Source organism: Paralichthys olivaceus, chromosome 3, assembly GCF_024713975.1.
Source record: "Paralichthys olivaceus isolate ysfri-2021 chromosome 3, ASM2471397v2, whole genome shotgun sequence".
NCBI classification, from domain to species: domain Eukaryota; kingdom Metazoa; phylum Chordata; class Actinopteri; order Pleuronectiformes; family Paralichthyidae; genus Paralichthys; species Paralichthys olivaceus.
This window is the reverse complement of record NC_091095.1, coordinates 13,078,987-13,092,747: the sequence shown is the minus strand read 5'-3', so window position 1 is coordinate 13,092,747 and position 13,761 is coordinate 13,078,987. Positions and strand designations below refer to the sequence as shown.

The 13,761-nt window shown below is 41.8% G+C and overlaps 1 protein-coding gene across 13 annotated transcripts in view; it reads left to right on the top strand.

Annotated features, from left to right (window-relative positions):
- myo9b (myosin IXB) overlaps positions 1-13,761 on the top strand; it is a 54,449-nt gene that overhangs the window by 32,619 nt on the left and 8,069 nt on the right. For 7 of the 13 annotated variants that reach the window (XM_069522019.1, XM_069522024.1, XM_069522016.1 and 4 more), the window contains exons 6-26: positions 1,389-1,451; positions 3,062-3,161; positions 4,017-4,117; positions 4,424-4,553; positions 4,822-4,911; positions 5,201-5,317; positions 5,435-5,569; positions 5,996-6,117; positions 6,248-6,389; positions 6,513-6,708; positions 7,256-7,331; positions 7,792-7,884; positions 9,282-9,395; positions 10,214-10,253; positions 10,423-10,545; positions 10,667-10,747; positions 11,141-11,251; positions 11,644-11,769; positions 11,871-12,020; positions 12,150-12,310; positions 12,428-13,588. In XM_069522019.1, coding sequence (XP_069378120.1) covers positions 1,389-1,451; positions 3,062-3,161; positions 4,017-4,117; positions 4,424-4,553; positions 4,822-4,911; positions 5,201-5,317; positions 5,435-5,569; positions 5,996-6,117; positions 6,248-6,389; positions 6,513-6,708; positions 7,256-7,331; positions 7,792-7,884; positions 9,282-9,395; positions 10,214-10,253; positions 10,423-10,545; positions 10,667-10,747; positions 11,141-11,251; positions 11,644-11,769; positions 11,871-12,020; positions 12,150-12,310; positions 12,428-13,588 — 3,432 coding nt within the window. The remainder of the gene's footprint in view (positions 1-1,388; positions 1,452-3,061; positions 3,162-4,016; positions 4,118-4,423; positions 4,554-4,821; positions 4,912-5,200; positions 5,318-5,434; positions 5,570-5,995; positions 6,118-6,247; positions 6,390-6,512; positions 6,709-7,255; positions 7,332-7,791; positions 7,885-9,281; positions 9,396-10,213; positions 10,254-10,422; positions 10,546-10,666; positions 10,748-11,140; positions 11,252-11,643; positions 11,770-11,870; positions 12,021-12,149; positions 12,311-12,427; positions 13,589-13,761) is intronic. The other 6 variants (XM_020081055.2, XM_069522021.1, XM_069522025.1 and 3 more) reach the window with 3 other exon arrangements.

Genomic DNA, 13,761 nt, shown 5'->3' with positions numbered 1-13,761 from the left:
AGCCTTACTTTTAGGTTGTGATCATATTCATATATTTTTTTCCTGTCGTGGCCTTTTAAGTTCATCAGGTATCCATCTTGTTTCTCAGAATCCATGTATACTGTATATCATGAATTAAATATAAAATAAGTTCACTGAACAAAATTACCCCCACATGTACAAAAAACTCTAAAGAAACTGGTTCAAATTCCTTGTTTGGAAGTTGTTCAAGAAGAAGCAACATCAAGCAATTAATGTTCTTATGGCTGATGTTTCTGTGGCTTTTTAAAAGCCTTTGATACAACTGATGTCTCTGATGGATGCGATGTGAGATATGTTCATAAAGTATTATCAGCTTAATATGATTTCCTGCCAGTCACTCAGGACATGCCAAAAGCCTGTGTCCTTTCAAAACATCAAATACATTTTTACCATAGCCAAGGAGGATATTTTTCCATGGGGTTTGTCTGTTTGCAGGATTGCAAATTGTGGTGGGGTGGAGCGTGACCCAAGGAAGAAAAAACTTTTTTACCCTCTTTAAAATGGTGAAATAGGGCATTAGCCTAGGTAGAGGTATGCACTCTATGGTCACCCTTCTAGTTAAACATATTTTGAACTTGCTCTGTTAAAGATTCATGATAACTATTATTATGCTAAGATCAAATGGCATTTTTATTGCAAATGTCACCATTGTGGGACCAATCAAGGACTTATTATCTGTGGTCTTAGTCAACTAAAACAAATCTCAACATCGTTAATTGACTTCATAACAGTGAAAATGATAAATGGCCACCAGTAGATGCACAGTACGTCTATAGTTGAGGCATCAGTTTTAGCAGATGGACACCACAACCTTTCTCACAGCACAGTTCTATTCTTAGTGTATCATGACGATTTGCGTCAGTGTTGTATTTGCTTGGCTATAGAAAAAAAACAGCTCTGACTGATTTGCAGTCTGATATAGACAACCTAATGACCTTGGCCGGGTGCTGTGGGTAAATACAGCTACTATTAAAATGGCAGATCTCATGACTGCAGAGGTCTGACAGTATAAAGCATACCTCTACCTATACAATGGCATTAAATAAATGAGTACCAGAGTTGTCTGGTTTTTGCTGCATGTCTGTCTGTGTGTTGCTATGTGTGTGATGTGTTATGATGCATGGGACCCTATATGAAAGCTCTGTTCACTCTTTGATTGATCTGACCATCTGTCTTCATTTCCCCATTCCTGATCCTCCCCTCATTGTTTATTACCAATCCACTTTCACATGTGACCCGACAAAATCCACATACTCACAGAGCTGAGTGACCCACAGTGTTAATTGATTAATCCTCATTGTTTTTCTTCTTCCCCGTTTCTCTTGTCCTCTTTTCTTTCCTCTTCATCCTTCTTTTCCTTTATTTAGGGCTGTGGTGGAGAAGTATCTCCTGGAGAAGTCTCGGCTGGTCTCCAGAGAGAACAACGAGAGGTGAGGAGAGACAGGCTGGGTCTTAACCCCTGACCCCCACTGACCTTCATGGGGCCCTCTGTACAAACACGGGGAGTTTCTTTGCAGGGGCCTCTGACAGTTTGATATGAAGTTCAGCTGAAGTCTGCAGTATTTAGTCTTTGACTCTAGATCTGCATTTACACTTGTACACGCATATATACATATATTCACATATTGTTGCTGTCAGACTACATTTTATTATCTCTATATTTTGTTTATTATTTCATAAATCAATTCAGCCTTTACCTCTGTAAAAAATACTTAACTAATAACAGGTATTAACTAGAGCTTGTAACTAAATCTTGTGGTATTCAGTATTTATTTATTTATTATAGTTTTGGACATGCAACATTTCCCCTGATGCTTTTTAGATTGAGTCATTGAAATCTTAAAGCATTAGCTGTGCGTCCACACTGAACTAAATGTCACCCTCAGACATTCAAGTAGACAGACATGTAAAAAATGTATACAAAGGACTTACACTTTGAATGTAGTTGCCATAGATCACAAAATATAGTTTGGTTTGGTCTCATTTAAACAGTATGACCTCTGATTCCAGTTTTGTCTGAGTTAAAAATTACCTTTCTACACAAACAAATGATAAAGGGAAAAAAAAACCCTCTCCTCTCTGTCATTTCTGAGAGACACCGCCTCATTCGTCATGCCGTCACTTACTCGTCTGTCACGTTGCTGTTACTCACAGTGAAATGCACTCTGTTCACTGAGAGACAGTCTGTGGGAAAAGAGAGGAAAAACCTCCACTGTCTTTTCATTTACTGTGTGATATTATTACTGATGAATGAATCATGTACACTACCTATTTCTTACATTGTTGAAACCAACAGAACACCCTGACCCTACCAATAATACAGAGCATAGCATTTTCCACAACATGTTGGTGCTTTAACTGTTACTGACACAGGAAGACTTTTCCAAACCACACAACTTTTGTTTTATCTTTTCTAGTTTATATTCATACAGATACACACAAACACTCATAAGGGTCGCTCTGTTATCATGTTATCTACCACTGAACAGCTCAGGCAACTCAGTTGATGCTTTCTTTAAAAATACCCGTAGTTTTTTGGTGAGTGTTATTATTCAGTAACTTCCTGTCCAGATTTCTCCAGCTGATTTTAAAAAATGAAGTCACCTTTCATTGACAAACCTGCCTCTGTATCCTCCAGGCTATGACCAGGGTACTGTCAATAACAAGCTGCTATGTTGAGAGAGCTTCTTGCCTGTCGAGTCAGGGAGGAATTCTACTCTATGATGTCATTGTTTCTTAGTAATGGGTGTGGAAAACCCATGCACTCATAGGCTGTCGCTTGAGTATCTACCTGCCCATTGATAACATGAGGGGAAAACTGATATTTAAATCACTGCGCTCCGTTGTCTTCCCTCTATTAGCTTTTTACGATGAGTTGACTATTTTTATCACCAATTGACCACTCCTTTGTGACTACAAACACATCCATTGATAACTGCTCAGCAGATAATACGACAGACAAGATGGTGGATGCACATAGGAATTTGTTTATCATATGAAGTGTTTGACTTTACATGTATTACCGTGTTGTGTTTTCCAGGAACTACCATGTGTTTTACTACCTGTTGTTGGGAGCCTCAGAGGAAGAGAGGAAGGAGTTTAAGCTGCTGCCGCCTGAAGAGTACTTCTACCTCAAGCAGGTACAGGGCTGCGCAGCTGTCGCTTAACATCCAGCAGTTTACACCCAATCCATCTTTTATTTATTTATTTATTTTTAAACTTCATTTCACTAGTGCAGTGACTATTCTAATGATGCCTGTTTGGAATGGGCTGTTTGCTTGGCCTGTGGAGATGCTGGTTGCAGCTTTCTTTCTAAAACTGTTAAAATTACCTGCTGTAATTGAGTCATTGCAAGTAAAGATCTGCTGCAGGACTCATTCCACAGAACCTGACCACTGCTGCACAAAGATGTGTTCACTGAACCCAGAACTGGAAAATCAGTTGTTGTTGCTGTTGTCATGATCAACGTCACTTGCATTGATGAGTCTCAGCCGCCACGGCTACAGGGCACTGGTTGCCTGTTTATTATTATAAAGTTAATTAATATTGAACGTATCGCATGTCCAAATCAGGCCAAATGGGAACTACACTGCCAAGTGTGAAGCTGATAAGATGAAAGGGTTTTGAGATATGTGAGCCACATACAGACAGACAGAGATTTCTGGGATTAGTAGATAGATTCCCCCTGTTTAGTGTGATCAATCTTATAGAAATTCACTTCTGCAACTATAACCTGTTGTAATTCACTGTTAGTAGATCTGGTATTCATTCAGACTGTCAGGCTTCTGAATAAGCCACTGTTCACAGTCCCTGTTCACTGCACACATGTGAACTGCATATTAATAGGGCTGTCTTTGTTGTCTCGCTCGTTAATATGCCCCTCTATCTTCACCTCCCTCCTTTTAATTCGTCCTGTTTATTTTTCCATTTCGTGTTATGCTTTCATTGTCTCATCTACTTCGACTCATCTACTAACTGTCCGTCTTTCCTTGCAGCAAAACTTTAAGATTGAGGATGAGGAAGATTTGCGACATGACTTTGAAAGGCTGCAGCAGGCAATGGAGATGGTTGGATTCCTTCCTGCCACCAAGAAACAGTAAGTGAACATGTCCAGTGTAATGTGTGTAATGTGTGTAATGTAGGAGCGTGCTATTCTTTTCCCCTCAGTCTTTAAAAAGTTATTTTGGTCGAAGCATCAAGTCATTTGACCAAAAATATAAATTACAACAAAGAGACTTTTTAGAGGCTCAACTTTACAATAGTTTAATCTAACAGACGAATATAGCAGAATGTGAGAGACAAGGTGTCTATTCATTTTTAACATAAATAGATGATGGGGCAATGTAGTGGCTGCATGTGACTAAACTTTCAGTTTATCTAATTCTTTTGATGACTATTGCAGGATCTTTTCTGTCCTGTCTGCCATCTTGTATCTGGGCAACGTGACCTACAGGAGGAAGTCAACTGGCCGAGACGAGGGGTTGGATGTGGGACCACCAGAGGTCCTGTCTACGCTGTCTGATCTGCTAAAGGTAACACATTTGTGTGTGTCTTTGCAAGTCATTTTATCACTTTGCCTGTGAGTTGTGTGTGTGACTGTCAGTGTTAAGAAATTATACAAACTCATGCACATCTAAACTTGATCTGAACACTTGGTGTCGAGCACCAAGTGTTTCAGAACCGACAAAAACGTCCCACCTATCTGAGATGTAAAACTAAGTTTATTGGAGCATCAACTGTTGTGTGTACATTCCCGTCTTCTGACCGCTTTTAGCATTAACTTGTGGGTGCCTCTCTTAGGTTAAAGAGGAGCTGCTGGTCGAGGCGCTGACGAAGAGGAAAACGGTGACAGTCAATGACAAGCTGATCCTCCCTTACAGCCATTCTGAGGTGAGCACCAGTCTCTGCAACTTGCCGTTACTATAATCGTGTTCACATACACACTAATAGCAGCCTGCTTCATCCTCTCTATTGATACCACACCTACTGTAGATCTCTTCATGCAGTCAGTTTGTCATGTTCAACATTTTGACTTCTTTAAATCCTTATACACATTTCTCTCTATCTGTCTTTTTTGTGTTATAATATAGTCTCCTTCCAACTGCACCTGTGCGTCTCTTATGCTTATTTTTGTCAAGTTTTTCTCACTGTACATATCCTCCACTCCTTCTCTCATCAGGCGATCACAGCCAGAGACTCCATGGCCAAATCTCTGTACAGCGCCTTGTTCGACTGGATCGTCCTACGCATCAATCACGCACTGCTTAACAAGAAAGACATGGAGGAATCTGTTCCAGTGAGACTCATATGCTCTTACACTGACACACAAAATACATGCAAACAAATATATATGCACACTGTAAAACACTAGAAATAATATATCTCTATGTTCGGCTGGTGTCTTGTTTTCCAGTGCTTGTCCATTGGTGTCCTGGACATTTTTGGTTTTGAGGACTTTGCGACAAACAGCTTTGAGCAGTTCTGCATTAACTATGCAAACGAGCAGCTGCAGTACTACTTCAATCATCACATCTTCAATCTGGAACAGGTGAGCTCTTTGCTTTATGTCCCTCGTCCTTAATATAATTTAAAGTAAAGCTGAGTCCTGAAGATTTACTTCCCTGTAATTCAAACTTACAACTGTTCTCACTGCTCCGTGTTTCCATTTATGACTTCTAAATCGATGACTCATCAAAGGTTTCTTGATTTCCGGAGGTGATGTCACATGCCGGTTATTCTTATCACTCAGAGTTCAGGCTTATGATAAGAATACAAATGAAAGTTGAATTAATTTTTATGATAATTACGTAAAATGTTATACTGCTCCATCATTTTGGCACACAGTAAAAATATTTTTCTATTTGAGATTACTTGGTTAAATAATTCAGAAAGTTCATCAGCAAAATTATCAAACTTCCTGGCACGACTTTTCCATTGAGCTGGTCCATGAAATGCCCCGCCCTGTCTCACGCAGGAGGAGTACCAAGCAGAGGGAATCACATGGCACAACATCGACTACACAGACAACGTGGGCTGTATCCACCTCATCAGCAAGAAGCCCACTGGTCTGCTTTACCTGCTGGATGAGGAGAGCAAGTAAGACACAGCTACAGATGACGCACTCTTCATTCATGTCTAATGCATCTGTGAAGGAATAACATTTGTTTGAGTTCAGTTGAAGCTGTCCATTTATCTCTTCTCTTTCTTCTCTGTGTTCGTGCCCCAGCTTTCCCCACGCCACAGATGAGACTTTATTGGCTAAATTTAAGCAGCAGCACCAGGGCAACAAATACTTTGTCCCCACAGCGGTCATGGAGCCAGCCTTCGTCATTCGCCACTTTGCTGGAAAAGTTAAATATCAGATAAAGGTAAGCAGGGAGCTGGATAAGCCGTAGGTGACATGACAATAGTTGATTCCTTTAAATTCAAGCAAGATTTAGTTGTGAATTTGTGTCTTGATGGTGTAATTTACAAATCTTCGACGTCACCAGGATTTCCGGGAGAAGAACACAGACCACATGCGTCCTGACATTGTGGCGTTGTTGCGGAGCAGTGATCGTGCCTACATTCGGCAGCTCATCGGCATGGACCCGGTTGCCATGTTTCGGTGGGGCATCCTGCGCGCCACCATCAGAGGCCTCGCTGCTTTCAATGAGGCTGGCCGCTCCTGGGCTGCAAAAACGTCTGGTACGTTATCAGTGTACCACTGACAACCAGTCATGGCTAAAATAAAAATGTATTTTTGCCAATAGAAGTGTTTCTGCCTCTTTTGGTATTGATAAATAAACATTCCTATCTGAGAATTACTTAAAACTTCAATCAGTGAAGAATTTAATTCTCTAAGCGAAAGTTTAAGTTTCAAGTATTCAAAAAGTATCACATCATAGCTGTATCCTCAGACCACTATTGCATTTTATAGCAAAACTCCTGACCGCTGCAGTTTCTCTGCCGCTGCAGTTTCTCTGCTGTGTGATAAGCCAGAGTTCAGAAACGTGAGGCTTTAGGAGATTTTGACATTTTTGCTGCAATTCTCAATCTTCCACACTATTTTTGTGCTCTCAGACACAGCCCATTGACGTAGGAGGCTTTTCATGTGGATTAACAAGATTAAGAGAAAAAATGAAAATAACAAAAACTGCTGCAGTCATGTGCCTATGATCAACATTCATGGTGCCAGAGAACCTGCTTATGATAAATACACTGTTTCACTTGTTATTGTGTGTTTATGTTGCAGGTGTTGTCCGTCCAGTCTCCAGAACTCCTTTAGGAGAGCTCCAGCGTTCCAATGCCCCAATAGAAAGAATGTACAAGTAAGTAATGTATATAACTGAATATAAAACATGCCTCAGTTGATCTTCATGTTCTTGGTTTTCCAACTCACAGGTCTATTTCTTCAGTCAGTCATCTATTGATCTCTGGGAGGTGGAGCAGACTGTGGGTCCTGTTCATTTTGTGTTCAATATCTTTGTTACCCCTCACTGTCATGAAACACACACTGATTGCATTCCAAGTTTGATGGTCCTTGTTAATGGTGAAGGTAGTGTTTTAAATGGTTGGTGACCTCCTCATGTCTTTGGTACTGGATGAGATGATGAAGAATAACGTCAGAGGCACTCTGTGAACTGTTTATCTGAATTATTAAATCTCATTTGAGCTGAATCCACAAAAACGCTGAAAGATGAATCCTCCTTCACCTCATCTTTGTCACCAACATCCTCTCCACCCTTTGGTGACCCCAGTGTGTGCGGTTCTCTCCTCTCCCCTCCACAGACGAGCTTCTATGCTCGATTTCTACTTTGATCACTCAGAGGAGCGCCCTCTAGAGGCCTTTGAAGACATCTTTGCTAGCTATGAGAGTAAGAAGTAAGTGAATTTGGTGGACAAGGTAGAAGGATTGAAGACATGAGGCCTGGCAGGAAGGAAATGTGCTTTGTTTTTCGGTAAGGGATACAGATTTCCTTCATTCTATGAGTTTGCTCCCATTAAGAAAAATAAAATAACACTTTAATCTTTATTTATAACTGTTAAATATAATTGAATCAGTTTCCTTATAGGAAATTCAGCCAGTATATCACTGCACAGCAATGATTTTACCTTGAATTCTCTCTCTTCCCTTACTGTAATCTCCGTCTTTTCTTTAGCTCTCTCTCCTTCCTCACGTTTATTATTCTGGCTCCGGAGCACAGGAAGGTGTTTGTACTGGCCTACTCTGATTAGCCACCCAGATTACTTACATCATCTACAGATCGCTGGAAACACACATGTAGTCATAGGCGTACAGGGAACCCTACTCAAATAGACAAAGAAAATTAGGAGAGCTTTCTCAGGAGGGAGCAAAACCATGGGGAATATTATTGGATCATTGGGTCCTCTGAACCTCGACTTTTGTACCTCCTGCTTTCAGATCTATAAACTGAAGACTGAATAACATAAGTGATTGTTTAACCTTTAAGCACATAATTGAATCATCCAGTCCGTTCCAGATCTGCAATAACAGAGCGGTAGAAGTCAGATTCACTGTGACTCACGTACTGTATATTTTACCCATTTCCTTCGCTGCCTCGCCTCCTCTGTTTCAATGGTTATTCATGGTAAGTATGGAAAAGCATTGCATGGACAAGCTCTGGGACATGGAAAAGTCCCCATATTAACCTCATCAGATTCAGTGACCAGTGTAACACCAGCTCTATTAAAGGACCATGAATCCAAAAAAAAACCTCACCAGTAACAACTTACTGTCACACAACCAGTAACAGCCCCAGCATGGAAACAGATGGCCGACCACACTGAACGTCAACTAAGCTCTGCATGTTAACTACCACAGTGGCAGTGATGTGGGTGTGAATACGACCCAACATGCCCCAGTGACTCTTTGTCTGTGAGTGTGTGTGAACGTGTGTTTTTAAAAGGGATGTGGCAGCATGGTTGGGTGGTCTTATGGTTTCTACATGAACAGTGGGATGTTATGCTTCACAGATGAAGAAACAGTGAAAGCTAAAGTTTCTCTTGATGTCAGACCCCCAACTATCCTGCAGCGTGTGTTCCTCTTTTGGGTTTTTGCTGTGGTGTATTTTCCTCTAAGGTGTCCTAACAGTGATGTTCTATCACTCCCCCGCTGTATGGGTGTTTTTCTCCCTTTCCTTCCTCCTTTTGTGGGCTTTTCCAATCTTTCTCCTAATTTCCCCCTCCCTCCCTCTCTCCCTCCCTCCTCCCCTCTTCCTTCCCTCCACACTTGGTACGTGTGGTTACGGTGTGATCAGAGACATGCATGCGGAGATCATCAGCTCCATTAAGAACTTGCAGCTGGACGGTGAGGACCCACGCAAGCTGCTGCAGTCCTGGGGTCGCCTCCGCTTCCCGCGACACGTCCTCCAGTGAGTCTGCAGACAGACGCGGCATCAGCTCTTCTCCAGATCAGTCCAGTCTAGTCGGCTCAGGCAGAACATGCTCCTAGATTTATTATTACAAACACAACATCGACTGTCATTAATGTATTTTATTGTATTTTCAGGTTTATTTAGTTTAACTCATACATAGTTGTAGCTGTCATGTTTACAACCACTTATTTGAATGGAACACTAACGTGTCATGTGATCATCACACCAAACACACTCGGGCTCCAGTAGCGAACATTACATGAGTTGCTCTGTTTGTAGATAGTGTCTATTTGTCTTGAAGGCTGTAGCCGAAACACCTTGAATACTTCACTTTGTTAACTGCTGCATGAACATCATCAGAAGTCTGCAGGCATGTGAGGTCTTTTGGAGCATCGTGTGAAAATATGTGCCAGCGGCCTTCGCAGCATGTTAGAGTTTAAAGCAAGTTCCTGCAGTCTGACACTTAGCAGCATAGACAACATGAACATAAATCCCTGGCCCTGTATGGGTTAGTGAAAGCAAGAGTGCATGGCTGTCTGTATGGTGTTTGTTTAGATTTTGTCTTCCCATCATCATCCTCTCCTCCATCATCATGTTCTCTCACTCATTTGTGCTTTGTCTCTGCCCGTCATTCATCTTTCTTCCAGGTGCCACCCTCGATTTATCACTGTCTGACAGCGCATGATGAAGTCACTCATCTGTACTAAACCACCTTCTCACACTAAACCAGCTTCTCTATTCCATCCCCCTGCCTCAACTTTTAACACTTCACTCTATCTAACTCACACTGTGTATTTTTGTCATCTTTTCTACAGGAAGCACAAGAACACCAAACAGAAGCAGGTCATCCCCAAGGTAAACCTGAGTTAAGACATAAAATCAGAGATTAGGGACAAATGCAAAGACGCTGCCCTAGTCATATGAAGCATTCTGGTGAATTTCATTAGTTTGCCATCATTTTGATAGAATCATAATAACGAGTGCACGTAGTAAATTAATTCACTCTTGAATTCATGCTGTGCAGAGTTTGCTGGATTCTAAGTCACTGAAGTTCATTGTGAGTCTGACGCTGCATGATCGCACAACCAAGTCTCTGCTGCACCTGCACAAGAAGAAGAGGCCCCCGAGCATCAGCGCCCAGTTCCAGGTATAAGTCAACCAATCAGTACCAGTCATTATTTGTTGTATATATATTCTCATCATTCACAAACACTCCCTCTAAGCAGTAGCCCTGATTATTCATGAAAACTCTTTTTTGTTTCCTTTAGACTTCTCTGACCAAACTCCTGGAGACTCTGAACAAAGCAGAACCTTTCTTCATTCGCTGTATCCGCTCCAATGCAGAGAAGGTGAGACTTTTATCATTTGATCTTAAATATCCTCTGTTCAAATCTTCCAGTTTAAGGTTCATTACAAGATGAAACCTTGGAGGTTTTAATAGAGGTTACAAAGTGCTTCACAAAATACATGGGGATAAAACAACACAGAACATAACAAAAGAAAAAAAAAATCAGTTAAAACCAGTTAAAAATATGGCTTTTCCCAAAGAAGATTTAGTTTCAAGCAATTATTTAAAAACGGGTAAAATATAAAACCTTACTATAAAGTATTAAAAAGAGAACACTGAAATGTCTTGAACACAATTCACAGGTGAAAATGAGCATTGTTTAATTTTAAAATGTGTCTATCTAAATAGTAAGAGTATAACCAAATGTGCTTCTTGTGTCCTTACATATGAGCAGAAGGAGATGTATCTGGATGAGGCCTTGGTGGTTCAGCAGCTGCGATACACAGGAATGCTGGAAACCGTTCGTATCCGGAGGTCAGGCTACGGAGCCAAGTACACATTCCAGGTACTTCAAAGTTACTCCTCTCGGGAAAATTCACTTGATAATCACGATCTATACATAATGTCACATCAGACACTGAAGATATAGTGTTTTGATTGTGTATAGTGGAAACTATAGCCTGGTACAGTACCATAAACACACATAAAGACACTGTCAAAATAAAAGTTTTTACTGTTTATTTTTTTCAAATGCAGATAAAGATCTAAATGAAATCCTTAGCACACACAGATGTTGAATTCCTTACTGCTTTGCATTGATTTAAATTGATGATGGCTAAACTGTACAACTGCTTTTATTCTGGACATTAGATTTTCATTATTTATCACTGTTCTCTCTTTAACAGTCCATTTGTTTCTCATTTCTAATGCGTTGCCTTTCTTTTCTTTTCCCTGCAGGAGTTTCTTGCGCATTTCAGAGTTTTGCTGCCAAAGAACACGACTGCCTGTAAACAGGATATCTCAGCGCTGCTTGACAAGAAGATGGGCCTGGACCCCACCACGTATCAGATAGGAAAAACCAAGGTACACCACTAAACCCTATCACTAACCCCATGTCTGCATTGGTTTCTTTACCATTCTGAATGTTCTTTATCTAAATGTTTGTTGCGTTTCTCTCTGTGCAGGTGTTCTTGAAAGAGCTGGAGCGACAGCAGCTGCAGGACACACTACACAAGGATGTGATGCGTAAGATCATCTTCCTTCAGCACTGGTTCAGAGCTCGTCTGCAGAGGAAAGAGTTTTTGGACATGAGACAGGCAGCCATCTTGATTCAGGTAAACACAGATGCAACATTTATTATTGAGATGTAATGACAGTATAATAATTTAGATTGTTTTTTTTCCTTTTCTAACATTTGTAGAGAATAAAAGTACATTCCTTGTATTCCATTTCCTCTCTCTTAGCGTTCATGGCGCAGGTACTGTAAAGAGGAGCAAAGGCGACGTGCAGCCACTTCGATCCAGGCTTTATGGAGAGGGCACAGACAGAGATTAGAATATGACCGCCAAAGACAGGGCGCCACCAAGATACAAGCCCTGGTCAGAGGCCATTCAGCCCGCAGGAGGTAACACACACACACACACACACACTCAGTGACACTGGCTCTGTCTAAATATATAAACTTTAATCCAACTTTGCCAGAGCCCTGATGGACATGTTGACATGTTTTGTGTTCTAACAGGTGTCAGTCCATCCGTCAGGAGAAACAGAAAAAGGAGGATGATGAAAAAGAAGCTCAGAGGAGGGCAGAAGAAGAGGAAAGAAGGAGGAGGGAAGAGGAGGAAGAGGCGAAGAGAAAGGAGGAGGAGGCAAGGAGGAGAATGGAAGAAGAAGAAGCAAGGAGAAAAGAGGAGGAAGAGAAGAGAAGAGCAGAGGAGGAAGAGGCAGCTAAGATAGCACAGGAAGTGCAGAAAAAGAGAGAAGAAGAGGAGGAAAGACTGGGGAAAGAGCCTCAAACCAGAGAGGATCCTGATATAGAGCTGGTCATGGAGGAGATGCTGGATGATGACCTCTCTGTCAAGGAGGAGGGTAAATCAAGCTCACATACAGACGAGGAGGAACTGGACAAGGATGAAGAGTTGGAGGATGAGGATGAGGAATCAAGTTTGGAGTCCAACGGTACCCTGGCTGAGGCTGGACCCCAGCTGGATGAGAAAGAGGAGAAGGAACAGGACTCGGAGAACCAAACACAAGGACAGCTAGACTCAGAACCTGTTCTGTCCTCTGATGAGGTCACTCCCAGCGCACTTATATCTCCAAGTCAGATGTTAGATAAACATGCTCACAGCACTACCTCCACAACTTCCAATGCTGAACAAGACAGAGTACAACCTCCACCTCTTCACAAGGGCCAGTCGTCCCGGAGCCAGGAGAAGAGAGAGCAGAGGAGACGACGAGGGCTGGAACACAACCAGAGAGAGACTGATCGAGCCGCCTCCTCCTCCTTCTCCTCCACCGACAAGGACCAAACATCCCCGCCGAAAAGCAAAAGCCAGGAGACCTCCAAGCTAAAAGAACGTTCTGATAGCAAGGAGCTGGACCAGTACACATTCGTGGCCTGGAAGGTGAAGGAAGAGAAAGGAGGGAAGAAGGAGGCAAAATCTTCTCCTCCTCCTGTTTCTGGTCCTGTTCGTCCGTCTACCCTTTCCTTGCGGCCCCCTGACACTGTTTCTGAGAGAAACGGCCTCGGGGACAGTGGGGGAGTGGTGAACCTGCAACGCCGTACTGGGGCAATCAAGGAGAAGCCAGAGAAGTGGAAGGGGAGGAGGAGTGGTGGAGAATACTCAGAGGGAACCAGCCCACCTCAGCCTCAAAACCTGGAGGAGAGGAGGAGAAAACCACTGTACGTCTTCTGTCATTGTCATATTCTCAGATCTACTTTAATGTTGGAAGCATAGTGATTTTTTCCTTTTTTGAATAAGTCCTAGCACAATTAATTGATCCTGATAACAACTACAGCATGTTAAGCCAAAGATTTATTAACCTCTAGCTGTACTTTTTCAATGAAGTATTAAA